The following is a 21,929-nucleotide window of genomic DNA, read 5'->3' on the forward strand; positions in this document are numbered from 1 at the left end:
CACTGGGAGCACTGGCGCTGGCCACGAGGGCATGGGAAGGACAGGAGGACTGGGACCTGTTGGGGTTGGTGGGAAGGCGGTGTTCCTCCCGGCATGCTCTCCAGAAGTGATCAACTTCCTCTGGCACCTGCTGTGTGGTGATGACAACTTGGAAGAGCAGAGTCACAAACAGGCGGGCTGAATAAAGGATCATTGCCTCGTGGCACTCGGGCACCTGGACAATCACCCACAGCGCCAGAGTTGCCTGCAAAAGAAGCAGCTCGAGACAGCTCAGGAGCATCCCTCAGTGCCGAGCTGTCCATGTGGCAGGGCCCGAGGGGAGACGCAGGGGGAGCACCGGGCCTGGTGCCCCCTGAGCCTGCCCTAGCCCAGGTTTCAGCCCAGCACCTGAGGCAAGGAGATGCAGTGGGGGAAGGATGGAGAGCTGGTGAGGATGTGACCTCGGGGTGAGTAAAGGCCAGTTCCAGAAACTCACAGCCAGGGCAAAGACATCTGTATCATCCCCATCAGAGGTGGACGTGCTATGCAGTGGCCATTCCTGCATCACAGAGAGCAGCGTTGGCAACACCTTCTCCACTGCTGGTCCCAATGATCCTATGATTCTCCACATCATTGTAGCAGCTCTGTAGGATCGGAGCTCTGAGTCAGGGGCGTCTCAGTCACAGTACCACGCCCTGTGCAGCTGTGGGGGCCCAGGTGACAGAGCCCCGGTGCCCTGAGGGGCAGGGAGGGAGCATGGCAGCAGGCTCAGGAAACAGAGGGGCCCGAGGGTCCTGGAGCTCTCCACCTGTCTGGCAGACCCCATTGGACAGGCGGCACAGGGCGATGGGCCCTAAGGGCTGGTGAGCCCTGAGCTCTCAAGGCAGCTGGGCCCCGTACCTGTCGCACGATGGGGCACAGCGCAGGAGGGTCAGCACCACATCAGCGGGGTGCTCTTCAGCCAGCCTCAGAATGTCAATTTGCAGCCAGGCATCCACAGTGACATGGGACCCGAGTCTCTGGTGAATGTTCCTCACCATGGCTGGCACCTGGAGGAGGCATGGGGAAGACTTGGAGCACTGTCCAAGGGAGCAACTTCCCCAGCTGCCCCCAAGAAGTGCTTCCCTTCCCACCGCACTGTGCTGGCCTCAAAGGCTGAGGGGGCCCAGCAGCCGTGGCTTGAGGGGGCACACGATCCTTGGAGTCTCCAGCCCTGGCCCCAGGCTGCTTACCTGCTGCTGAGGAGAAGCAGCACTCTCTTCAAAAAAATCCAGTTTGGGAGCATGAATCCCAGTGGGAATGGGCATAGTGTCAGTATTTGGGATGCCCTGAGTCTCTCCGGTGTCAGTGTTTGTGATGGCCATGTCCTCAGTCACTGCCATGTCCTCAGTCACTGCCATGTCCTCAGTCACTGCCCTGTCAGTCTTCGCTGTGTGATCATTCATTGGACTGTCAGAGTCTTCTGAGGGTGCAGTGATATCTGTGCTGACATCAGGCTCTGCCTGGAGCTCGGTCAGCCCAGAGTCAGGCTCAGCTGTGCCCTCAGTTGCTGTGGTGCTGGTCTTTCCACGCCGAATGCACATGAACTTCCGGAACATCTGCAGGAGAACAAAGGACAGGGAAGAGAGGGATGTTCCAAGGGGTGCTCCAGGCGTGGTGCTCGGCTGAGCAGCGACAGCAGGCCCAGCCCAGGTGGGGATGGCTGCAGGTACCTGCACTGTTCTCCGGAAGCGGCCGTGGGCACGGTCCTGCTCTTGTGTCCGGTCCAGGGCTGCATCTGGCAAAGAGCGAGCGCAGCCAGAGCTGAGGGGCTGCAGGAGAGGCCGGAGAACGCAGCCCAGCCCTGCGCTCCCCAGGCAGGGACAGCCCCGGGATGCCCAGGGGATGGAGCACGGCTGCTGCGGGGGGTCTGGCCTGGCTCCTCTTCCAGCCTATCCATAGGCCTGTTCCCCGGGGATGGGATGGGATGGGATGGGATGGGATGGGATGGGATGGGATGGGATGGGATGGCGCCAAGCTGGCTGCTGCCATCAGCCCTGTGGCCCAGCTCTGTCACTCACCGTCCTGCCGTGGCTGGAACTGCTCCAGCTCTTCGGGCTGTTGTGCTGGGGCAGCTCCAGGGCCTTTTTTCCTCCTGAGCACTTTGAACAGGCGACGGAATCTGCCCGCCATGCCACAGTGTGGCCTCGAGGGCACCTTCAAGAGAGATTCCTTGGGAAAGCTCTGAGTGAACAAGTCCTGCGCTTGTGCCTTGAAGGCACCAGCAGCAGAGAAACCTCAGGAAGGCTACAGGACAGCAAGTCCTGCACCCTGGTCTCAGAGGGCTCCTGCCACAAGGACAGGAGACTCCTCGTCAAGGATTGTGGTCAGCTAAGCCAACGGTCTGGCCTTGAGGGCACCGGCCACAGGGATGGGAGATACCTCGGAAAAGCTCCGGGGCACCAAGTCCCACGGTCTGCCCTCGAGGGCACCTGCAAAAGAGAAGCCTCGAGAAGGCCACAGGTCACCAAGTCCTGTGGTCTGGCCTCGAGGTCACCTGCAGGAATAACGCTTCGGAAAAGCTCCGGGTCGGCAAGGAACGAGTGCGCTGTGCGGGGGCTCCTCACGGCACCGCTCTGTCCCGTCCTGTCCCGTCGCGTGCTCCGAGCACTGTGGCGTGGCTGCGTCGCCGCCAGCCCCTATGTCAGCACGTGTCACAAAGGGCCCTGGGACACCCTGTCCCGTTCCATCCCACGGTGACCATGCTGCACCGTGTCACAAAGGGCCCTTGCACACGCTGCCACCTGCCCCGGGGCCGTCCCCAGCCCACTCCAAGTGGCCCAGGTTGGAAGGAATGCCTTGCCCCAAGTGTCTAAGGCAGCCCGACAGGAACTTTAGCATCGGCTCCAGCCATAAGCAAGCGCTCCCCTGCTCTGCGGGCTCGGGGCAGCACCAGGAGCCCCCACGGCTGCCACCGCAGCCGCCGCGCGAAGGGCTCGGGGTCTTCCACAGAAGCTGGCACGGCCTCCTTGGGACACGTCCCGGCTGGTGGCCATCCTAAAGCCGGGGCTGTGACACAGACAAGGAACGTGTGGGCCAGGGCCATGGACCAAGGGGCCGGTGTGATTCTGAGGGGCCTCGTGGATCCATGGAGACCATGGTGCTCCTGCAGGTCCTCATGGAATCACGGAGTCCATTGGGACACTGCTGGGCCCACGGAACCAAGGGAACATGGAACAGCTCTGGCTGCCTTGGGCTCCTGGGGCCGCCTGGCAGCTCCGGCTGACCTTGGCATGGAGAGAGCTGCTTCTCACCTGCCCTGGAACGCTGGGGCTCCGTGCTTTCCTTCCTGTGGAACAGAACCATCCTTCTCCCCCAGCTGCCCATGGCCAAAATTGCAATTTGGCCTCCAAAATTCCATCTATCCCAGGACTGCTGCCAGACAAAAGCTGCCAAGGCCAACAGGTCTGGCTGGCCTTGGCCTCTGGTGGCCGCCTTTCATGGATCACAGGGAGACAGTTTGTTTTATCACAGATACTATGCATGGTTAGATCCACCCCTCGATCTCGTGCCCACCTATAGGTGGCATCTCTGCCTTGATGACCTGAGGCATCATGTCCCCACAAGTAGGGCTAATGAGGAACACCAAAGCCAGAAGCAGGTAGATCAGGCTGCAAAGATAGAGGTGTCCCAGATAGACTTGGATTGGCAACATAAAGGAGAGTTGTTCCTAGCTCGATGGGCCCATGATGCCTCAGGCCATCAGGGCAGAGATGCCACCTATAAGTGGGCACGAGATCGAGGGGTGGATCTAACCATGGACAGTATCTCCCAGGTGATCCATGATTGTGAGACATGCGCTGCGATCAAGCAGGCCAAGCGGGTGAAGCCCCTGTGGTACGGTGGGCGATGGTCCAAATACAAGTATGGGGAGGCCTGGCAGATTGATTACATCACACTGCCTCAAACCCGCCAAGGCAAGCGCTGTGTGCTCACAATGGTAGAAGCCACCACTGGATGGCTGGAGACCTACCCTGTGCCTCATGCTACTGCCCGGAACACCATCCTGGGCCTGGAAAAGCAAGTCCTTTGGAGGCATGGCACCCCTGAGAGAATCGAGACCAACAACAGGACTCATTTTAAGAACAGCCTTATCAACACCTGGGCTAGAGAACATGGCATTGAGTGGGTGTACCACATCCCTTACCATGCACCAGCTGCAGGCAAAGTGGAACGGTGCCATGGATTGTTGAAAACCACCTTGAAGGCACTGGGTGGGAGAACTTTCAAAAATTGGGAACAGAATCTGGCAAAGGCTACCTGGTTAGTTAACACCCGAGGTTCCACCAATAGAGCAGGTCCAGCCCAGTCTGAATCCCTGCATACAACAGATGGAGATAAGGCCCCAGTAGTGCATGTCAGAGGTCTGTTAGGAAAGCCCGTGTGGATAAATTCTGCCTCGAGTACAGACAAACCCATCCGTGGGGTTGTCTTTGCTCAGGGACCTGGTTGCACATGGTGGGTAATGCAGAAAGATGGAACAACGCATTGTGTACCGCAGGGAGATCTGATTGTTGGGTGAAAACCACCTGTAGTGTGAAATGCCTGTGTACCCCTGCTTGCTGAGGGTCACTGTCACTGTTCGTACATAGCTGTATATATATATATATATATATATATGTATATGTATCGATGTGTGTGTGTAGAGTTAAATTATATTCGTTTGGGCATTGAGCCAATGATATGGGATAAGGGGTGGAATGTCTTGGGGTGACTTTGTGATGTGTATCCCGTATCCCTGCCCTATGCCTAGAAATTAACTTTGTGCCTTTCTATGCCTCTAAACTGAGCCTGAGAGGGGGAAGGAAAAACTGAGCAAAACTTTTTCAAAGCAGTTTGCAGCTTGTTCAAGGTCACACAGAGATAGGGACTTTCTTTTTCCCAGCTGCAGCAGGGGAGGGAGGAGGCACCCAGCTTGCTGCTTCCCTGGTCAGCTTTTGGCCAGTTCTTCAGCTTCTTTTTCTCCAAAGGGAGACTGAGAGCTGAATTTTTTTTCATTCCCTGGAATTTTGGATTTTCTCCCTTTTCTGCTGGACTGCTTCAATATCAGAACACATCAGGAGGACTTGCCACCGAGCACAGAGGGCCTGGCCCTGGGCCAAGCCCCAGCTCCGAGGAGACCAAAGGGAGGACTCTAACACTTTCCCAGGTTTTTTCTCCACAGCGAGAGATTTTATTATTTAGCATTATTTTCCTTTTCCCGTGTGTTTGTCAAATCAATAGTTTTTATCTCCTTCACTTTCCTTTGATGAAAACTTAATTTTTTCCCGAACCAGGTTCGGGGAGGGGTGGTTGTGCCTTCTCTCAGAGGATATCTTTCTAAATTTGGCCAAACCGGCACATCCGCAAATGAACCAAACTTACAAAAGTGTGAAGAACTCGTGACCTGTTGTCCATCTTGGGGTCCCTCTTGGCAGTAGCCTCTGGCTACCCTGGGTGTACCTTTGAAGGCCTTTCAAATACCTACCTACCTTTATTCCCTTATTCTGCTCTAGCCTCTGGTTTTAGGTGGCCTCTCTAGGCATCAGCAGGGGCTGCAATCCCACACTTGTGGAGACCAGAACCGCCCCCAGGATCCCAACACTGCCTGACAGCGCTCCGGACACCGGGATGGCCGCGCGTCCGAGTCTCGGCCACTGTGCTGCTGCTTCGTTTGCTCGTAGGCGCACCCAGAGGCCACTGTTAAGCCCGGATGCTCTCTGGTTCTGCCCTCTTCCTGATCCCGTGCAGGGATGCAGCACTGCTGGGCTTTCAGGAAGCTGCTCTTGAAAACTTCCAGCATTCCAAGCTCCTTGGCCCTCCGTGGAGGCTTGCCACGGAATCCCTCACAGCTGCCTCCGGAGCATACTCCTGTTGGCTGTTCTAAAATCCAGGGCCTTCAGGGTGCTCAGCAAGACCTCTGACTCCACAGTGTTGTGGAACTGGACCTTCAGGACAGGGACCTTTCCAGCCTGAGCTGCCCTCGTTCCTCTGTGTCTCTGCACAAAACATGGCACGGTGTGGATACAAAAATGCTGCTAGCAAGGATTTTCTTGCTATTTTCTAAGCCCGTGAGAGACTTTTCTCTCTCACAGAAGAGGCAGCAGAGTTATGTACACAACCAAACACCTGCACCCTTGAAAAGTCTTTTTTATAGTACAGTAGAAAATATTTGGACAATGGATGTTTTAGGATTTTAGCCGATCACCCCAAGGGGTGGCTGATCCTTTGTCCAATTAGACTATGAAGAAAAAAGCCTATGAAAGAGTTTGTAAAATAATTAAATAAATCAATCTTGCTGCACAATTCCTGCCTGCTGGAGCTTCTCTCCTCCTCCCTACGGCTGCGGGACACGGTGATATACCCCAGGGTTGCAGTAAAAGCACGGAAGAGAGCGGCAGGAGGGGCCTGTGTGTCCCAGGGCTCAGGTTTTGGGCCGCTTCAGCACCACAGAGATGCAGCTCAAGTGAAGAAACCAAACTGTTTATTAATAGGAAGCGAAGCGAAGGGATGAGCTGGGAGGAAAAAAGGGGATGGGCAGGGTCTGAGGGCTGGAGGGATGGAGCTGTCAAAAGGGAGGGAGAGGGCAGGAGCTATGGGAGCTTTCCACAGGCTCAGCTGTGACCAGCATCAGCTGTGCCTGGAGCTCCAGCTGCTCTACTCTAGTCTCCAGATGGTCTCATCTTCCAGGATATCTGGAGGTCTTAAAGGGACACTGGTTCTGGGCCAGCAGATGAACGTAGTTCTGCAGCTCTTTCGTTGAGTATTTCCTGAACTATGATGTTTGTCTGGGAAGGGCTGTCGTCTCTCCTCAGGGCTTGAAGGGCTGGAAGAGACAGGAACAGAGCCACGGTCAGAGCCTGGATCTGCAGGAATCCAAGCAGACCTTCCTGCCAGGGCCATCTCACCCAGCTCCTGCCACGGCCAGAAGACAGCAGGGGCCAAGGAGATCAGCCAGAAGGTGCTGGCCATGAGCCTCCCCACCGTGTCCCTGAAACCTCTCTGTGCTCCGCCCACGTCACCCCGAGTCCACACACGGAGCAAAGCCCCCACAGCCAGGGCAGGGATTGCAGCTCCCGAGCCAGGCATTGCAGCTCGCCCCCGCCAGCCCCCGCTGCCAGCCCGCTGCCCTCACTCACCCTCACCGAGGAGCTGGAGCTCTTCCTTGTGCCCCCTCAAGAACACCCTGGCAGTCCCTGGGAGCACAGAGGCGGTCACGGCCCCGCGGCACAGCTCCCTCGCAGCGGCGCTGCCAGCCCCGTGGCCACCCGCTCTCCTGCCCCGGCAGGGCTCAGCCCGGGCCCTTGCCGCATCCTGACGCCCGAGGGCACGGCTGCGAGAGGGCGGCAGCGGCCCCGAGGGCAGGCGGGGCTCCACGGCCCCGGGCCCGGATCCCGCTGCCGGGGCAGCAGCCGGGGCCGGGGCCGAGCTGCGGCGGGGCGGGGAGGGGCCCCGGGCTCGTGGCTCACCGATGAACCTGACGGCCGCCTCTCGCAGGGACTCCTGCGGGCTCTCCGCGAACGGCAGCGCCTGGTGCAGGCGCTCGGCCGCTCGGCTCCTGTCCTCTGCCAGCTGCAGAGAGCGCCAGGAGGGAAGGGTTGGCGCGGGCTCAGCCCCTTGGCCGGGCTCTCTGCGCCCAGCCCTGGCCTCCCCTGCCCGCACGGCCCCGAGGCCCGGCCAGCAGCCGCTGGCGCCGGGCTCTGGAGGGGGCCGAGGGCCGGCTGCTGCCCGGGGAGCCGCGGTGCCGCCCCGCGCCACAGCCCAGCGGGGCCGGGGCTCCATCGGCTCCCGGCTCGGGGCCACAGGAGCCTGGAGAAGAGCCCGGGGAAGGGAGCAGCGTGTGGGGCGCAGGCTGGCGCCCCTGGTGCAGCACAGCTGCCAGCCCCACGCACTGGGCACCAGGGGCAGGGGACTTCTCCAGGCTCAGCTTAGGCTTCCAGGCGGTCCTTACCAGGCACTCGGCAAACTTCGACAGCTGCTCCTTCTTCACCAGCTGCCCAAGATTTCTCCTCTTCAGGAACTTGGCCGCACAAATCAGCGTTTCCCGAGAAGCCTGGAGAGCAGCAGAGACACGGAGATGGCACCACAGCCCAGGGCACAGGACCCGCGTCCCTGTGCCAAGGCCAGGAGAAGGCTGCAGCCTGCGAGGCCCCAGGGCAGGAGGCAGCTGAGCCCCCTCCCAGGAGGACACATCAGCCCACAAGTCCTCACCTCTGCCACGTTCCGGTTCTCATCATGGCAGTGGAATAAAAGTGGGAGTAGGCTCTGGCACACAATTGTCTTAAGGGGCTTTTTTCCCTCGTCCACTACCAACTCCATCACCTTGCAGAAGAGGTGAATGGAGAGCATCTGCACATTGCTGTTGTCCTGGAGTAAAGGAAAAAACATCAGCAGCAACTTCTCCAGCCCATGTGGGCAACGGCCTAAAAATCCACAGGGCACAAAGTGTCTGGGCAGCAGCCAGTGTCAGTGGCTGGGGGCACAGAGCCTTACATTTTCAAAGAGTGGCAAGAGCGCCTCAGCCAGTTTCGGGGCAGTGGTGCTGGATACCAGGATGTCTTTGTTCTCCAGCACATTCATGAACACAGAGAGGGACATCCTGACCACCTCTCCATCTGCATCACCCAGCAGCTCCACAAGCCGTTGAGACAGGCTGCCCATTCTTCTGGCCTGTGTGGAACACAAGGCTGTGCTGTGAAGCCATGAACGGCTGCACTGCCTACACCACCCTGGCCCTGCAAGCCCACCCTGCTGCCGCAGGGCCCAGAGGCCAAAGGCCTGTCCCGAAGCACTGGGGCAGCTGAGCCGGGAGGCAGGAGAGCTGGGAGCAGCTGCCTCAGCTCCTGAAGCCCAGCCAAGCCCATGTGACTGCTTTCCCCAGCGCAGCTTCAGCCGCTGCCGCCTTCTCACCATGGCGGGATCCTTGCTGAGCACCACGAGGCCTCTGAGTGCCAGGCGACATCTCTGCCTGCACTCGCTCAGCAGGTACCTGGACATGATCTCCAGGATGCTGTCACCATATTTACTTAAGTCCAGGCACTCGAGGAGCTGAAAGGCACAGGGCAGTGGCAGGGGAGCCGGCCGGCAGGAGCCCGGAACCGCCCAGGGCTGGGCCCAGGCAGCAGCGCAGGGCGCGGGCACCGTCCCAGGCAGCTGCGGCTACGAGAGGGCAGAGAGGCGGGAGGCAGCTCAGCGAGGCAGCGCTGGCCGTCAGGCTCACCTCCACAAGGAAAGCCAGGAAGGGCAGATCCCAGCATGGCTCCTCCCTGCTGAGTGGTTTGAGCAGGTGGAATGCAATGCGGGAGCAGAAGGGGATCAAGACCTGGCGCATCTCTCTGGTAGGGGGAAAAAGGCACCAAGACCCTGAGGCAGGGGGCAAACCTCTCCCAGGACTGACTCACACAGGTCTGGTCTTCCCCACCACGTTGCAAGGGGATCTGGGTGCTCTGGGAGGCAGCTCCTTCTGGGCACCCTCCCCTTCCAGCCTTTTCCAGTCCGCTTGGCCATCCCTCGGTGACGAGGCCCCACAGGGACTGTGTGGGGCACCTCGGGCACAGGGCACAAGTGCCGGGGGCAGTGAGGAGAAGGGGGTCTCACCTGGCCAGCAGACCCACTGCATAGTGCTGGGTGTCAGCACACAGCAGCGTGTCCCAGCCACGCTTGCGCTCCATAGCCACCACCTCGTTGTCACAGCGCAGTCGACAGAGCAGAGCCTTCATGGCCTGCACTGCAAACCTGTGCACAGAGCAAAGCCCAGGTCACACTGGGAGCACTGGCGCTGGCCACGAGGGCATGGGAAGGACAGGAGGACTGGGACCTGTTGGGGTTGGTGGGAAGGCGGTGTTCCTCCCGGCATGCTCTCCAGAAGTGATCAACTTCCTCTGGCACCTGCTGTGTGGTGATGACAACTTGGAAGAGCAGAGTCACAAACAGGCGGGCTGAATAAAGGATCATTGCCTCGTGGCACTCGGGCACCTGGACAATCACCCACAGCGCCAGAGTTGCCTGCAAAAGAAGCAGCTCGAGACAGCTCAGGAGCATCCCTCAGTGCCGAGCTGTCCGTGTGGCAGGGCCCGAGGGGAGACGCAGGGGGAGCACCGGGCCTGGTGCCCCCTGAGCCTGCCCTAGCCCAGGTTTCAGCCCAGCACCTGAGGCAAGGAGATGCAGTGGGGGAAGGATGGAGAGCTGGTGAGGATGTGACCTCGGGGTGAGTAAAGGCCAGTTCCAGAAACTCACAGCCAGGGCAAAGACATCTGTATCATCCCCATCAGAGGTGGACGTGCTATGCAGTGGCCATTCCTGCATCACAGAGAGCAGCGTTGGCAACACCTTCTCCACTGCTGGTCCCAATGATCCTATGATTCTCCACATCATTGTAGCAGCTCTGTAGGATCGGAGCTCTGAGTCAGGGGCGTCTCAGTCACAGTACCACGCCCTGTGCAGCTGTGGGGGCCCAGGTGACAGAGCCCCGGTGCCCTGAGGGGCAGGGAGGGAGCATGGCAGCAGGCTCAGGAAACAGAGGGGCCCGAGGGTCCTGGAGCTCTCCACCTGTCTGGCAGACCCCATTGGACAGGCGGCACAGGGCGATGGGCCCTAAGGGCTGGTGAGCCCTGAGCTCTCAAGGCAGCTGGGCCCCGTACCTGTCGCACGATGGGGCACAGCGCAGGAGGGTCAGCACCACATCAGCGGGGTGCTCTTCAGCCAGCCTCAGAATGTCAATTTGCAGCCAGGCATCCACAGTGACATGGGACCCGAGTCTCTGGTGAATGTTCCTCACCATGGCTGGCACCTGGAGGAGGCATGGGGAAGACTTGGAGCACTGTCCAAGGGAGCAACTTCCCCAGCTGCCCCCAAGAAGTGCTTCCCTTCCCACCGCACTGTGCTGGCCTCAAAGGCTGAGGGGGCCCAGCAGCCGTGGCTTGAGGGGGCACACGATCCTTGGAGTCTCCAGCCCTGGCCCCAGGCTGCTTACCTGCTGCTGAGGAGAAGCAGCACTCTCTTCAAAAAAATCCAGTTTGGGAGCATGAATCCCAGTGGGAATGGGCATAGTGTCAGTATTTGGGATGCCCTGAGTCTCTCCGGTGTCAGTGTTTGTGATGGCCATGTCCTCAGTCACTGCCCTGTCAGTCTTCGCTGTGTGATCATTCATTGGACTGTCAGAGTCTTCTGAGGGTGCAGTGATATCTGTGCTGACATCAGGCTCTGCCTGGAGCTCGGTCAGCCCAGAGTCAGGCTCAGCTGTGCCCTCAGTTGCTGTGGTGCTGGTCTTTCCACGCCGAATGCACATGAACTTCCGGAACATCTGCAGGAGAACAAAGGACAGGGAAGAGAGGGATGTTCCAAGGGGTGCTCCAGGCGTGGTGCTCGGCTGAGCAGCGACAGCAGGCCCAGCCCAGGTGGGGATGGCTGCAGGTACCTGCACTGTTCTCCGGAAGCGGCCGTGGGCACGGTCCTGCTCTTGTGTCCGGTCCAGGGCTGCATCTGGCAAAGAGCGAGCGCAGCCAGAGCTGAGGGGCTGCAGGAGAGGCCGGAGAACGCAGCCCAGCCCTGCGCTCCCCAGGCAGGGACAGCCCCGGGATGCCCAGGGGATGGAGCACGGCTGCTGCGGGGGGTCTGGCCTGGCTCCTCTTCCAGCCTATCCATAGGCCTGTTCCCCGGGGATGGGATGGGATGGGATGGGATGGGATGGGATGAGATGGGATGGGATGGGATGGGATGGGATGGGATGGGATGGGATGGGATGGGATGGCGCCAAGCTGGCTGCTGCCATCAGCCCTGTGGCCCAGCTCTGTCACTCACCGTCCTGCCGTGGCTGGAACTGCTCCAGCTCTTCAGGCTGTTGTGCTGGGGCAGCTCCAGGGCCTTTTTTCCTCCTGAGCACTTTGAACAGGCGACGGAATCTGCCCGCCATGCCACAGTGTGGCCTCGAGGGCACCTTCAAGAGAGATTCCTTGGGAAAGCTCTGAGTGAACAAGTCCTGCGCTTGTGCCTTGAAGGCACCAGCAGCAGAGAAACCTCAGGAAGGCTACAAGACAGCAAGTCCTGCACCCTGGTCTCAGAGGGCTCCTGCCACAAGGACAGGAGACTCCTCGTCAAGGATTGTGGTCAGCTAAGCCAACGGTCTGGCCTTGAGGGCACCGGCCACAGGGATGGGAGATACCTCGGAAAAGCTCCGGGGCACCAAGTCCCACGGTCTGCCCTCGAGGGCACCTGCAAAAGAGAAGCCTCGAGAAGGCCACAGGTCACCAAGTCCTGTGGTCTGGCCTCGAGGTCACCTGCAGGAATAACGCTTCGGAAAAGCTCCGGGTCGGCAAGGAACGAGTGCGCTGTGCGGGGGCTCCTCACGGCACCGCTCTGTCCCGTCCTGTCCCGTCGCGTGCTCCGAGCACTGTGGCGTGGCTGCGTCGCCACCAGCCCCTATGTCAGCACGTGTCACAAAGGGCCCTGGGACACCCTGTCCCGTTCCATCCCACGGTGACCATGCTGCACCGTGTCACAAAGGGCCCTTGCACACGCTGCCACCTGCCCCGGGGCCGTCCCCAGCCCACTCCAAGTGGCCCAGGTTGGAAGGAATGCCTTGCCCCAAGTGTCTAAGGCAGCCCGACAGGAACTTTAGCATCGGCTCCAGCCATAAGCAAGCGCTCCCCTGCTCTGCGGGCTCGGGGCAGCACCAGGAGCCCCCACGGCTGCCACCGCAGCCGCCGCGCGAAGGGCTCGGGGTCTTCCACAGAAGCTGGCACGGCCTCCTTGGGACACGTCCCGGCTGGTGGCCATCCTAAAGCCGGGGCTGTGACGCAGACAAGGAACGTGTGGGCCAGGGCCATGGACCAAGGGGCCGGTGTGATTCTGAGGGGCCTCATGGATCCATGGAGACCATGGTGCTCCTGCAGGTCCTCATGGAATCACGGAGTCCATTGGGACACTGCTGGGCCCACGGAACCAAGGGAACATGGAACAGCTCTGGCTGCCTTGGGCTCCTGGGGCCGCCTGGCAGCTCCGGCTGACCTTGGCATGGAGAGAGCTGCTTCTCACCTGCCCTGGAACGCTGGGGCTCCGTGCTTTCCTTCCTGTGGAACAGAACCATCCTTCTCCCCCAGCTGCCCATGGCCAAAATTGCAATTTGGCCTCCAAAATTCCATCTATCCCAGGACTGCTGCCAGACAAAAGCTGCCAAGGCCAACAGGTCTGGCTGGCCTTGGCCTCTGGTGGCCGCCTTTCATGGATCACAGGGAGACAGTTTGTTTTATCACAGATACTATGCATGGTTAGATCCACCCCTCGATCTCGTGCCCACCTATAGGTGGCATCTCTGCCTTGATGACCTGAGGCATCATGTCCCCACAAGTAGGGCTAATGAGGAACACCAAAGCCAGAAGCAGGTAGATCAGGCTGCAAAGATAGAGGTGTCCCAGATAGACTTGGATTGGCAACATAAAGGAGAGTTGTTCCTAGCTCGATGGGCCCATGATGCCTCAGGCCATCAGGGCAGAGATGCCACCTATAAGTGGGCACGAGATCGAGAGGTGGATCTAACCATGGACAGTATCTCCCAGGTGATCCATGATTGTGAGACATGCGCTGCGATCAAGCAGGCCAAGCGGGTGAAGCCCCTGTGGTACGGTGGGCGATGGTCCAAATACAAGTATGGGGAGGCCTGGCAGATTGATTACATCACACTGCCTCAAACCCGCCAAGGCAAGCGCTGTGTGCTCACAATGGTAGAAGCCACCACTGGATGGCTGGAGACCTACCCTGTGCCTCATGCTACTGCCCGGAACACCATCCTGGGCCTGGAAAAGCAAGTCCTTTGGAGGCATGGCACCCCTGAGAGAATCGAGACCAACAACAGGACTCATTTTAAGAACAGCCTTATCAACACCTGGGCTAGAGAACATGGCATTGAGTGGGTGTACCACATCCCTTACCATGCACCAGCTGCAGGCAAAGTGGAACGGTGCCATGGATTGTTGAAAACCACCTTGAAGGCACTGGGTGGGAGAACTTTCAAAAATTGGGAACAGAATCTGGCAAAGGCTACCTGGTTAGTTAACACCCGAGGTTCCACCAATAGAGCAGGTCCAGCCCAGTCTGAATCCCTGCATACAACAGATGGAGATAAGGCCCCAGTAGTGCATGTCAGAGGTCTGTTAGGAAAGCCCGTGTGGATAAATTCTGCCTCGAGTACAGACAAACCCATCCGTGGGGTTGTCTTTGCTCAGGGACCTGGTTGCACATGGTGGGTAATGCAGAAAGATGGAACAACGCATTGTGTACCGCAGGGAGATCTGATTGTTGGGTGAAAACCACCTGTAGTGTGAAATGCCTGTGTACCCCTGCTTGCTGAGGGTCACTGTCACTGTTCGTACATAGCTGTATATATATATATATATATATATATGTATATGTATCGATGTGTGTGTGTAGAGTTAAATTATATTCGTTTGGGCATTGAGCCAATGATATGGGATAAGGGGTGGAATGTCTTGGGGTGACTTTGTGATGTGTATCCCGTATCCCTGCCCTATGCCTAGAAATTAACTTTGTGCCTTTCTGTGCCTCTAAACTGAGCCTGAGAGGGGGAAGGAAAAACTGAGCAAAACTTTTTCAAAGCAGTTTGCAGCTTGTTCAAGGTCACACAGAGATAGGGACTTTCTTTTTCCCAGCTGCAGCAGGGGAGGGAGGAGGCACCCAGCTTGCTGCTTCCCTGGTCAGCTTTTGGCCAGTTCTTCAGCTTCTTTTTCTCCAAAGGGAGACTGAGAGCTGAATTTTTTTTCATTCCCTGGAATTTTGGATTTTCTCCCTTTTCTGCTGGACTGCTTCAATATCAGAACACATCAGGAGGACTTGCCACCGAGCACAGAGGGCCTGGCCCTGGGCCAAGCCCCAGCTCCGAGGAGACCAAAGGGAGGACTCTAACACTTTCCCAGGTTTTTTCTCCACAGCGAGAGATTTTATTATTTAGCATTATTTTCCTTTTCCCGTGTGTTTGTCAAATCAATAGTTTTTATCTCCTTCACTTTCCTTTGATGAAAACTTAATTTTTTCCCGAACCAGGTTCGGGGAGGGGTGGTTGTGCCTTCTCTCAGAGGATATCTTTCTAAATTTGGCCAAACCGGCACATCCGCAAATGAACCAAACTTACAAAAGTGTGAAGAACTCGTGACCTGTTGTCCATCTTGGGGTCCCTCTTGGCAGTAGCCTCTGGCTACCCTGGGTGTACCTTTGAAGGCCTTTCAAATACCTACCTACCTTTATTCCCTTATTCTGCTCTAGCCTCTGGTTTTAGGTGGCCTCTCTAGGCATCAGCAGGGGCTGCAATCCCACACTTGTGGAGACCAGAACCGCCCCCAGGATCCCAACACTGCCTGACAGCGCTCCGGACACCGGGATGGCCGCGCGTCCGAGTCTCGGCCACTGTGCTGCTGCTTCGTTTGCTCGTAGGCGCACCCAGAGGCCACTGTTAAGCCCGGATGCTCTCTGGTTCTGCCCTCTTCCTGATCCCGTGCAGGGATGCAGCACTGCTGGGCTTTCAGGAAGCTGCTCTTGAAAACTTCCAGCATTCCAAGCTCCTTGGCCCTCCGTGGAGGCTTGCCACGGAATCCCTCACAGCTGCCTCCGGAGCATACTCCTGTTGGCTGTTCTAAAATCCAGGGCCTTCAGGGTGCTCAGCAAGACCTCTGACTCCACAGTGTTGTGGAACTGGACCTTCAGGACAGGGACCTTTCCAGCCTGAGCTGCCCTCGTTCCTCTGTGTCTCTGCACAAAACATGGCACGGTGTGGATACAAAAATGCTGCTAGCAAGGATTTTCTTGCTATTTTCTAAGCCCGTGAGAGACTTTTCTCTCTCACAGAAGAGGCAGCAGAGTTATGTACACAACCAAACACCTGCACCCTTGAAAAGTCTTTTTTATAGTACAGTAGAAAATATTTGGACAATGGATGTTTTAGGATTTTAGCCGATCACCCCAAGGGGTGGCTGATCCTTTGTCCAATTAGACTATGAAGAAAAAAGCCTATGAAAGAGTTTGTAAAATAATTAAATAAATCAATCTTGCTGCACAATTCCTGCCTGCTGGAGCTTCTCTCCTCCTCCCTACGGCTGCGGGACACGGTGATATACCCCAGGGTTGCAGTAAAAGCACGGAAGAGAGCAGCAGGAGGGGCCTGTGTGTCCCAGGGCTCAGGTTTTGGGCCGCTTCAGCACCACAGAGATGCAGCTCAAGTGAAGAAACCAAACTGTTTATTAATAGGAAGCGAAGCGAAGGGATGAGCTGGGAGGAAAAAAGGGGATGGGCAGGGTCTGAGGGCTGGAGGGATGGAGCTGTCAAAAGGGAGGGAGAGGGCAGGAGCTATGGGAGCTTTCCACAGGCTCAGCTGTGACCAGCATCAGCTGTGCCTGGAGCTCCAGCTGCTCTACTCTAGTCTCCAGATGGTCTCATCTTCCAGGATATCTGGAGGTCTTAAAGGGACACTGGTTCTGGGCCAGCAGATGAACGTAGTTCTGCAGCTCTTTCGTTGAGTATTTCCTGAACTATGATGTTTGTCTGGGAAGGGCTGTCGTCTCTCCTCAGGGCTTGAAGGGCTGGAAGAGACAGGAACAGAGCCACGGTCAGAGCCTGGATCTGCAGGAATCCAAGCAGACCTTCCTGCCAGGGCCATCTCACCCAGCTCCTGCCACGGCCAGAAGACAGCAGGGGCCAAGGAGATCAGCCAGAAGGTGCTGGCCATGAGCCTCCCCACCGTGTCCCTGAAACCTCTCTGTGCTCCGCCCACGTCACCCCGAGTCCACACACGGAGCAAAGCCCCCACAGCCAGGGCAGGGATTGCAGCTCCCGAGCCAGGCATTGCAGCTCGCCCCCGCCAGCCCCCGCTGCCAGCCCGCTGCCCTCACTCACCCTCACCGAGGAGCTGGAGCTCTTCCTTGTGCCCCCTCAAGAACACCCTGGCAGTCCCTGGGAGCACAGAGGCGGTCACGGCCCCGCGGCACAGCTCCCTCGCAGCGGCGCTGCCAGCCCCGTGGCCACCCGCTCTCCTGCCCCGGCAGGGCTCAGCCCGGGCCCTTGCCGCATCCTGACGCCCGAGGGCACGGCTGCGAGAGGGCGGCAGCGGCCCCGAGGGCAGGCGGGGCTCCACGGCCCCGGGCCCGGATCCCGCTGCCGGGGCAGCAGCCGGGGCCGGGGCCGAGCTGCGGCGGGGCGGGGAGGGGCCCCGGGCTCGTGGCTCACCGATGAACCTGACGGCCGCCTCTCGCAGGGACTCCTGCGGGCTCTCCGCGAACGGCAGCGCCTGGTGCAGGCGCTCGGCCGCTCGGCTCCTGTCCTCTGCCAGCTGCAGAGAGCGCCAGGAGGGAAGGGTTGGCGCGGGCTCAGCCCCTTGGCCGGGCTCTCTGCGCCCAGCCCTGGCCTCCCCTGCCCGCACGGCCCCGAGGCCCGGCCAGCAGCCGCTGGCGCCGGGCTCTGGAGGGGGCCGAGGGCCGGCTGCTGCCCGGGGAGCCGCGGTGCCGCCCCGCGCCACAGCCCAGCGGGGCCGGGGCTCCATCGGCTCCCGGCTCGGGGCCACAGGAGCCTGGAGAAGAGCCCGGGGAAGGGAGCAGCGTGTGGGGCGCAGGCTGGCGCCCCTGGTGCAGCACAGCTGCCAGCCCCACGCACTGGGCACCAGGGGCAGGGGACTTCTCCAGGCTCAGCTTAGGCTTCCAGGCGGTCCTTACCAGGCACTCGGCAAACTTCGACAGCTGCTCCTTCTTCACCAGCTGCCCAAGATTTCTCCTCTTCAGGAACTTGGCCGCACAAATCAGCGTTTCCCGAGAAGCCTGGAGAGCAGCAGAGACACGGAGATGGCACCACAGCCCAGGGCACAGGACCCGCGTCCCTGTGCCAAGGCCAGGAGAAGGCTGCAGCCTGCGAGGCCCCAGGGCAGGAGGCAGCTGAGCCCCCTCCCAGGAGGACACATCAGCCCACAAGTCCTCACCTCTGCCACGTTCCGGTTCTCATCATGGCAGTGGAATAAAAGTGGGAGTAGGCTCTGGCACACAATTGTCTTAAGGGGCTTTTTTCCCTCGTCCACTACCAACTCCATCACCTTGCAGAAGAGGTGAATGGAGAGCATCTGCACATTGCTGTTGTCCTGGAGTAAAGGAAAAAACATCAGCAGCAACTTCTCCAGCCCATGTGGGCAACGGCCTAAAAATCCACAGGGCACAAAGTGTCTGGGCAGCAGCCAGTGTCAGTGGCTGGGGGCACAGAGCCTTACATTTTCAAAGAGTGGCAAGAGCGCCTCAGCCAGTTTCGGGGCAGTGGTGCTGGATACCAGGATGTCTTTGTTCTCCAGCACATTCATGAACACAGAGAGGGACATCCTGACCACCTCTCCATCTGCATCACCCAGCAGCTCCACAAGCCGTTGAGACAGGCTGCCCATTCTTCTGGCCTGTGTGGAACACAAGGCTGTGCTGTGAAGCCATGAACGGCTGCACTGCCTACACCACCCTGGCCCTGCAAGCCCACCCTGCTGCCGCAGGGCCCAGAGGCCAAAGGCCTGTCCCGAAGCACTGGGGCAGCTGAGCCGGGAGGCAGGAGAGCTGGGAGCAGCTGCCTCAGCTCCTGAAGCCCAGCCAAGCCCATGTGACTGCTTTCCCCAGCGCAGCTTCAGCCGCTGCCGCCTTCTCACCATGGCGGGATCCTTGCTGAGCACCACGAGGCCTCTGAGTGCCAGGCGACATCTCTGCCTGCACTCGCTCAGCAGGTACCTGGACATGATCTCCAGGATGCTGTCACCATATTTACTTAAGTCCAGGCACTCGAGGAGCTGAAAGGCACAGGGCAGTGACAGGGGAGCCGGCCGGCAGGAGCCCGGAACCGCCCAGGGCTGGGCCCAGGCAGCAGCGCAGGGCGCGGGCACCGTCCCAGGCAGCTGCGGCTACGAGAGGGCAGAGAGGCGGGAGGCAGCTCAGCGAGGCAGCGCTGGCCGTCAGGCTCACCTCCACAAGGAAAGCCAGGAAGGGCAGATCCCAGCATGGCTCCTCCCTGCTGAGTGGTTTGAGCAGGTGGAATGCAATGCGGGAGCAGAAGGGGATCAAGACCTGGCGCATCTCTCTGGTAGGGGGAAAAAGGCACCAAGACCCTGAGGCAGGGGGCAAACCTCTCCCAGGACTGACTCACACAGGTCTGGTCTTCCCCACCACGTTGCAAGGGGATCTGGGTGCTCTGGGAGGCAGCTCCTTCTGGGCACCCTCCCCTTCCAGCCTTTTCCAGTCCGCTTGGCCATCCCTCGGTGACGAGGCCCCACAGGGACTGTGTGGGGCACCTCGGGCACAGGGCACAAGTGCCGGGGGCAGTGAGGAGAAGGGGGTCTCACCTGGCCAGCAGACCCACTGCATAGTGCTGGGTGTCAGCACACAGCAGCGTGTCCCAGCCACGCTTGCGCTCCATAGCCACCACCTCGTTGTCACAGCGCAGTCGACAGAGCAGAGCCTTCATGGCCTGCACTGCAAACCTGTGCACAGAGCAAAGCCCAGGTCACACTGGGAGCACTGGCGCTGGCCACGAGGGCATGGGAAGGACAGGAGGACTGGGACCTGTTGGGGTTGGTGGGAAGGCGGTGTTCCTCCCGGCATGCTCTCCAGAAGTGATCAACTTCCTCTGGCACCTGCTGTGTGGTGATGACAACTTGGAAGAGCAGAGTCACAAACAGGCGGGCTGAATAAAGGATCATTGCCTCGTGGCACTCGGGCACCTGGACAATCACCCACAGCGCCAGAGTTGCCTGCAAAAGAAGCAGCTCGAGACAGCTCAGGAGCATCCCTCAGTGCCGAGCTGTCCGTGTGGCAGGGCCCGAGGGGAGACGCAGGGGGAGCACCGGGCCTGGTGCCCCCTGAGCCTGCCCTAGCCCAGGTTTCAGCCCAGCACCTGAGGCAAGGAGATGCAGTGGGGGAAGGATGGAGAGCTGGTGAGGATGTGACCTCGGGGTGAGTAAAGGCCAGTTCCAGAAACTCACAGCCAGGGCAAAGACATCTGTATCATCCCCATCAGAGGTGGACGTGCTATGCAGTGGCCATTCCTGCATCACAGAGAGCAGCGTTGGCAACACCTTCTCCACTGCTGGTCCCAATGATCCTATGATTCTCCACATCATTGTAGCAGCTCTGTAGGATCGGAGCTCTGAGTCAGGGGCGTCTCAGTCACAGTACCACGCCCTGTGCAGCTGTGGGGGCCCAGGTGACAGAGCCCCGGTGCCCTGAGGGGCAGGGAGGGAGCATGGCAGCAGGCTCAGGAAACAGAGGGGCCCGAGGGTCCTGGAGCTCTCCACCTGTCTGGCAGACCCCATTGGACAGGCGGCACAGGGCGATGGGCCCTAAGGGCTGGTGAGCCCTGAGCTCTCAAGGCAGCTGGGCCCCGTACCTGTCGCACGATGGGGCACAGCGCAGGAGGGTCAGCACCACATCAGCGGGGTGCTCTTCAGCCAGCCTCAGAATGTCAATTTGCAGCCAGGCATCCACAGTGACATGGGACCCGAGTCTCTGGTGAATGTTCCTCACCATGGCTGGCACCTGGAGGAGGCATGGGGAAGACTTGGAGCACTGTCCAAGGGAGCAACTTCCCCAGCTGCCCCCAAGAAGTGCTTCCCTTCCCACCGCACTGTGCTGGCCTCAAAGGCTGAGGGGGCCCAGCAGCCGTGGCTTGAGGGGGCACACGATCCTTGGAGTCTCCAGCCCTGGCCCCAGGCTGCTTACCTGCTGCTGAGGAGAAGCAGCACTCTCTTCAAAAAAATCCAGTTTGGGAGCATGAATCCCAGTGGGAATGGGCATAGTGTCAGTATTTGGGATGCCCTGAGTCTCTCCGGTGTCAGTGTTTGTGATGGCCATGTCCTCAGTCACTGCCCTGTCAGTCTTCGCTGTGTGATCATTCATTGGACTGTCAGAGTCTTCTGAGGGTGCAGTGATATCTGTGCTGACATCAGGCTCTGCCTGGAGCTCGGTCAGCCCAGAGTCAGGCTCAGCTGTGCCCTCAGTTGCTGTGGTGCTGGTCTTTCCACGCCGAATGCACATGAACTTCCGGAACATCTGCAGGAGAACAAAGGACAGGGAAGAGAGGGATGTTCCAAGGGGTGCTCCAGGCGTGGTGCTCGGCTGAGCAGCGACAGCAGGCCCAGCCCAGGTGGGGATGGCTGCAGGTACCTGCACTGTTCTCCGGAAGCGGCCGTGGGCACGGTCCTGCTCTTGTGTCCGGTCCAGGGCTGCATCTGGCAAAGAGCGAGCGCAGCCAGAGCTGAGGGGCTGCAGGAGAGGCCGGAGAACGCAGCCCAGCCCTGCGCTCCCCAGGCAGGGACAGCCCCGGGATGCCCAGGGGATGGAGCACGGCTGCTGCGGGGGGTCTGGCCTGGCTCCTCTTCCAGCCTATCCATAGGCCTGTTCCCCGGGGATGGGATGGGATGGGATGGGATGGGATGGGATGGGATGGCGCCAAGCTGGCTGCTGCCATCAGCCCTGTGGCCCAGCTCTGTCACTCACCGTCCTGCCGTGGCTGGAACTGCTCCAGCTCTTCGGGCTGTTGTGCTGGGGCAGCTCCAGGGCCTTTTTTCCTCCTGAGCACTTTGAACAGGCGACGGAATCTGCCCGCCATGCCACAGTGTGGCCTCGAGGGCACCTTCAAGAGAGATTCCTTGGGAAAGCTCTGAGTGAACAAGTCCTGCGCTTGTGCCTTGAAGGCACCAGCAGCAGAGAAACCTCAGGAAGGCTACAAGACAGCAAGTCCTGCACCCTGGTCTCAGAGGGCTCCTGCCACAAGGACAGGAGACTCCTCGTCAAGGATTGTGGTCAGCTAAGCCAACGGTCTGGCCTTGAGGGCACCGGCCACAGGGATGGGAGATACCTCGGAAAAGCTCCGGGGCACCAAGTCCCACGGTCTGCCCTCGAGGGCACCTGCAAAAGAGAAGC

At 59.4% G+C, this 21,929-nt stretch overlaps 5 protein-coding genes across 5 annotated transcripts; all 5 read right to left on the bottom strand.

Moving 5' to 3' along the window:
• Positions 1 to 222: 222 nt before the first annotated feature.
• Positions 223 to 2,255, bottom strand: LOC125319063. Its single transcript, XM_048290011.1, has 6 exons — positions 2,040 to 2,255; positions 1,692 to 1,756; positions 1,380 to 1,577; positions 1,212 to 1,343; positions 880 to 1,028; positions 223 to 244 (listed from the first exon to the last, which is right to left on the bottom strand). Exons 1-6 carry the CDS (start codon positions 2,149 to 2,151, stop codon positions 223 to 225), a joined length of 678 nt encoding a protein of 225 aa, XP_048145968.1. The 5' UTR covers positions 2,152 to 2,255.
• A 4,120-nt stretch (positions 2,256 to 6,375) lies between these two features.
• LOC125319079 lies at positions 6,376 to 9,749 on the bottom strand. The gene is made up of 9 exons (XM_048290025.1): positions 9,595 to 9,749; positions 9,218 to 9,332; positions 8,908 to 9,045; positions 8,491 to 8,667; positions 8,209 to 8,364; positions 7,949 to 8,050; positions 7,467 to 7,569; positions 7,137 to 7,193; positions 6,376 to 6,823 (listed from the first exon to the last, which is right to left on the bottom strand). The coding sequence occupies exons 1-9, from the start codon at positions 9,714 to 9,716 to the stop codon at positions 6,702 to 6,704; spliced, it is 1,092 nt and encodes a 363-aa protein (XP_048145982.1). The 5' UTR covers positions 9,717 to 9,749; the 3' UTR covers positions 6,376 to 6,701.
• Positions 9,750 to 9,980: 231 nt separating this feature from the next.
• Positions 9,981 to 11,908, bottom strand: LOC125319064. The gene is made up of 5 exons (XM_048290012.1): positions 11,797 to 11,908; positions 11,414 to 11,478; positions 10,970 to 11,299; positions 10,638 to 10,786; positions 9,981 to 10,002 (listed from the first exon to the last, which is right to left on the bottom strand). The coding sequence occupies exons 1-5, from the start codon at positions 11,906 to 11,908 to the stop codon at positions 9,981 to 9,983; spliced, it is 678 nt and encodes a 225-aa protein (XP_048145969.1).
• Positions 11,909 to 16,190: 4,282 nt separating this feature from the next.
• LOC125319083 lies at positions 16,191 to 19,506 on the bottom strand. The gene is made up of 9 exons (XM_048290029.1): positions 19,352 to 19,506; positions 18,975 to 19,089; positions 18,665 to 18,802; positions 18,248 to 18,424; positions 17,966 to 18,121; positions 17,706 to 17,807; positions 17,224 to 17,326; positions 16,894 to 16,950; positions 16,191 to 16,580 (listed from the first exon to the last, which is right to left on the bottom strand). Exons 1-9 carry the CDS (start codon positions 19,471 to 19,473, stop codon positions 16,459 to 16,461), a joined length of 1,092 nt encoding a protein of 363 aa, XP_048145986.1. The 5' UTR covers positions 19,474 to 19,506; the 3' UTR covers positions 16,191 to 16,458.
• Positions 19,507 to 19,737: 231 nt separating this feature from the next.
• LOC125319065 lies at positions 19,738 to 21,716 on the bottom strand. Its single transcript, XM_048290013.1, has 5 exons — positions 21,504 to 21,716; positions 21,171 to 21,235; positions 20,727 to 21,056; positions 20,395 to 20,543; positions 19,738 to 19,759 (listed from the first exon to the last, which is right to left on the bottom strand). Exons 1-5 carry the CDS (start codon positions 21,613 to 21,615, stop codon positions 19,738 to 19,740), a joined length of 678 nt encoding a protein of 225 aa, XP_048145970.1. The 5' UTR covers positions 21,616 to 21,716.
• Positions 21,717 to 21,929: the final 213 nt, after the last annotated feature.

The sequence above is a fragment of the Corvus hawaiiensis genome, chromosome 35, assembly GCF_020740725.1.
Source record: "Corvus hawaiiensis isolate bCorHaw1 chromosome 35, bCorHaw1.pri.cur, whole genome shotgun sequence".
Lineage (NCBI taxonomy): Eukaryota > Metazoa > Chordata > Aves > Passeriformes > Corvidae > Corvus > Corvus hawaiiensis.

What these genes read in the sequence shown, in the direction of transcription:
- LOC125319063 (XM_048290011.1), bottom strand. Translation starts at nt 2,151, where the DNA reads ATGGCGGGCAGATTCCGTCGCCTGTTCAAAGTGCTCAGGAGGAAAAAA. An exon ending in GCTTCCGGAGAACAGTGCAG is followed by an intron (nt 1,578 to 1,691) that starts GTACCTGCAGCC and finishes GTTCTCCTGCAG; the next exon opens with ATGTTCCGGAAGTTCATGTG. An exon ending in ACAGGGCAGTGACTGAGGAC is followed by an intron (nt 1,344 to 1,379) that starts ATGGCAGTGACT and finishes GTGACTGAGGAC; the next exon opens with ATGGCCATCACAAACACTGA.
- LOC125319079 (XM_048290025.1), bottom strand. Translation starts at nt 9,716, where the DNA reads ATGAAGGCTCTGCTCTGTCGACTGCGCTGTGACAACGAGGTGGTGGCT. An exon ending in TCCTGGCTTTCCTTGTGGAG is followed by an intron (nt 9,046 to 9,217) that starts GTGAGCCTGACG and finishes TGTGCCTTTCAG; the next exon opens with CTCCTCGAGTGCCTGGACTT. An exon ending in TCAGCAAGGATCCCGCCATG is followed by an intron (nt 8,668 to 8,907) that starts GTGAGAAGGCGG and finishes TGTTCCACACAG; the next exon opens with GCCAGAAGAATGGGCAGCCT.
- LOC125319064 (XM_048290012.1), bottom strand. Translation starts at nt 11,908, where the DNA reads ATGGCGGGCAGATTCCGTCGCCTGTTCAAAGTGCTCAGGAGGAAAAAA. An exon ending in GTTCCAGCCACGGCAGGACG is followed by an intron (nt 11,479 to 11,796) that starts GTGAGTGACAGA and finishes GCTCTTTGCCAG; the next exon opens with ATGCAGCCCTGGACCGGACA. An exon ending in TGTGCCCCATCGTGCGACAG is followed by an intron (nt 10,003 to 10,637) that starts GTACGGGGCCCA and finishes CTTCTTTTGCAG; the next exon opens with GCAACTCTGGCGCTGTGGGT.
- LOC125319083 (XM_048290029.1), bottom strand. Translation starts at nt 19,473, where the DNA reads ATGAAGGCTCTGCTCTGTCGACTGCGCTGTGACAACGAGGTGGTGGCT. An exon ending in GCAGTGGGTCTGCTGGCCAG is followed by an intron (nt 19,090 to 19,351) that starts GTGAGACCCCCT and finishes TCCCCCTACCAG; the next exon opens with AGAGATGCGCCAGGTCTTGA. An exon ending in TCAGCAAGGATCCCGCCATG is followed by an intron (nt 18,425 to 18,664) that starts GTGAGAAGGCGG and finishes TGTTCCACACAG; the next exon opens with GCCAGAAGAATGGGCAGCCT.
- LOC125319065 (XM_048290013.1), bottom strand. Translation starts at nt 21,615, where the DNA reads ATGGCGGGCAGATTCCGTCGCCTGTTCAAAGTGCTCAGGAGGAAAAAA. An exon ending in GTTCCAGCCACGGCAGGACG is followed by an intron (nt 21,236 to 21,503) that starts GTGAGTGACAGA and finishes GCTCTTTGCCAG; the next exon opens with ATGCAGCCCTGGACCGGACA. An exon ending in TGTGCCCCATCGTGCGACAG is followed by an intron (nt 19,760 to 20,394) that starts GTACGGGGCCCA and finishes CTTCTTTTGCAG; the next exon opens with GCAACTCTGGCGCTGTGGGT.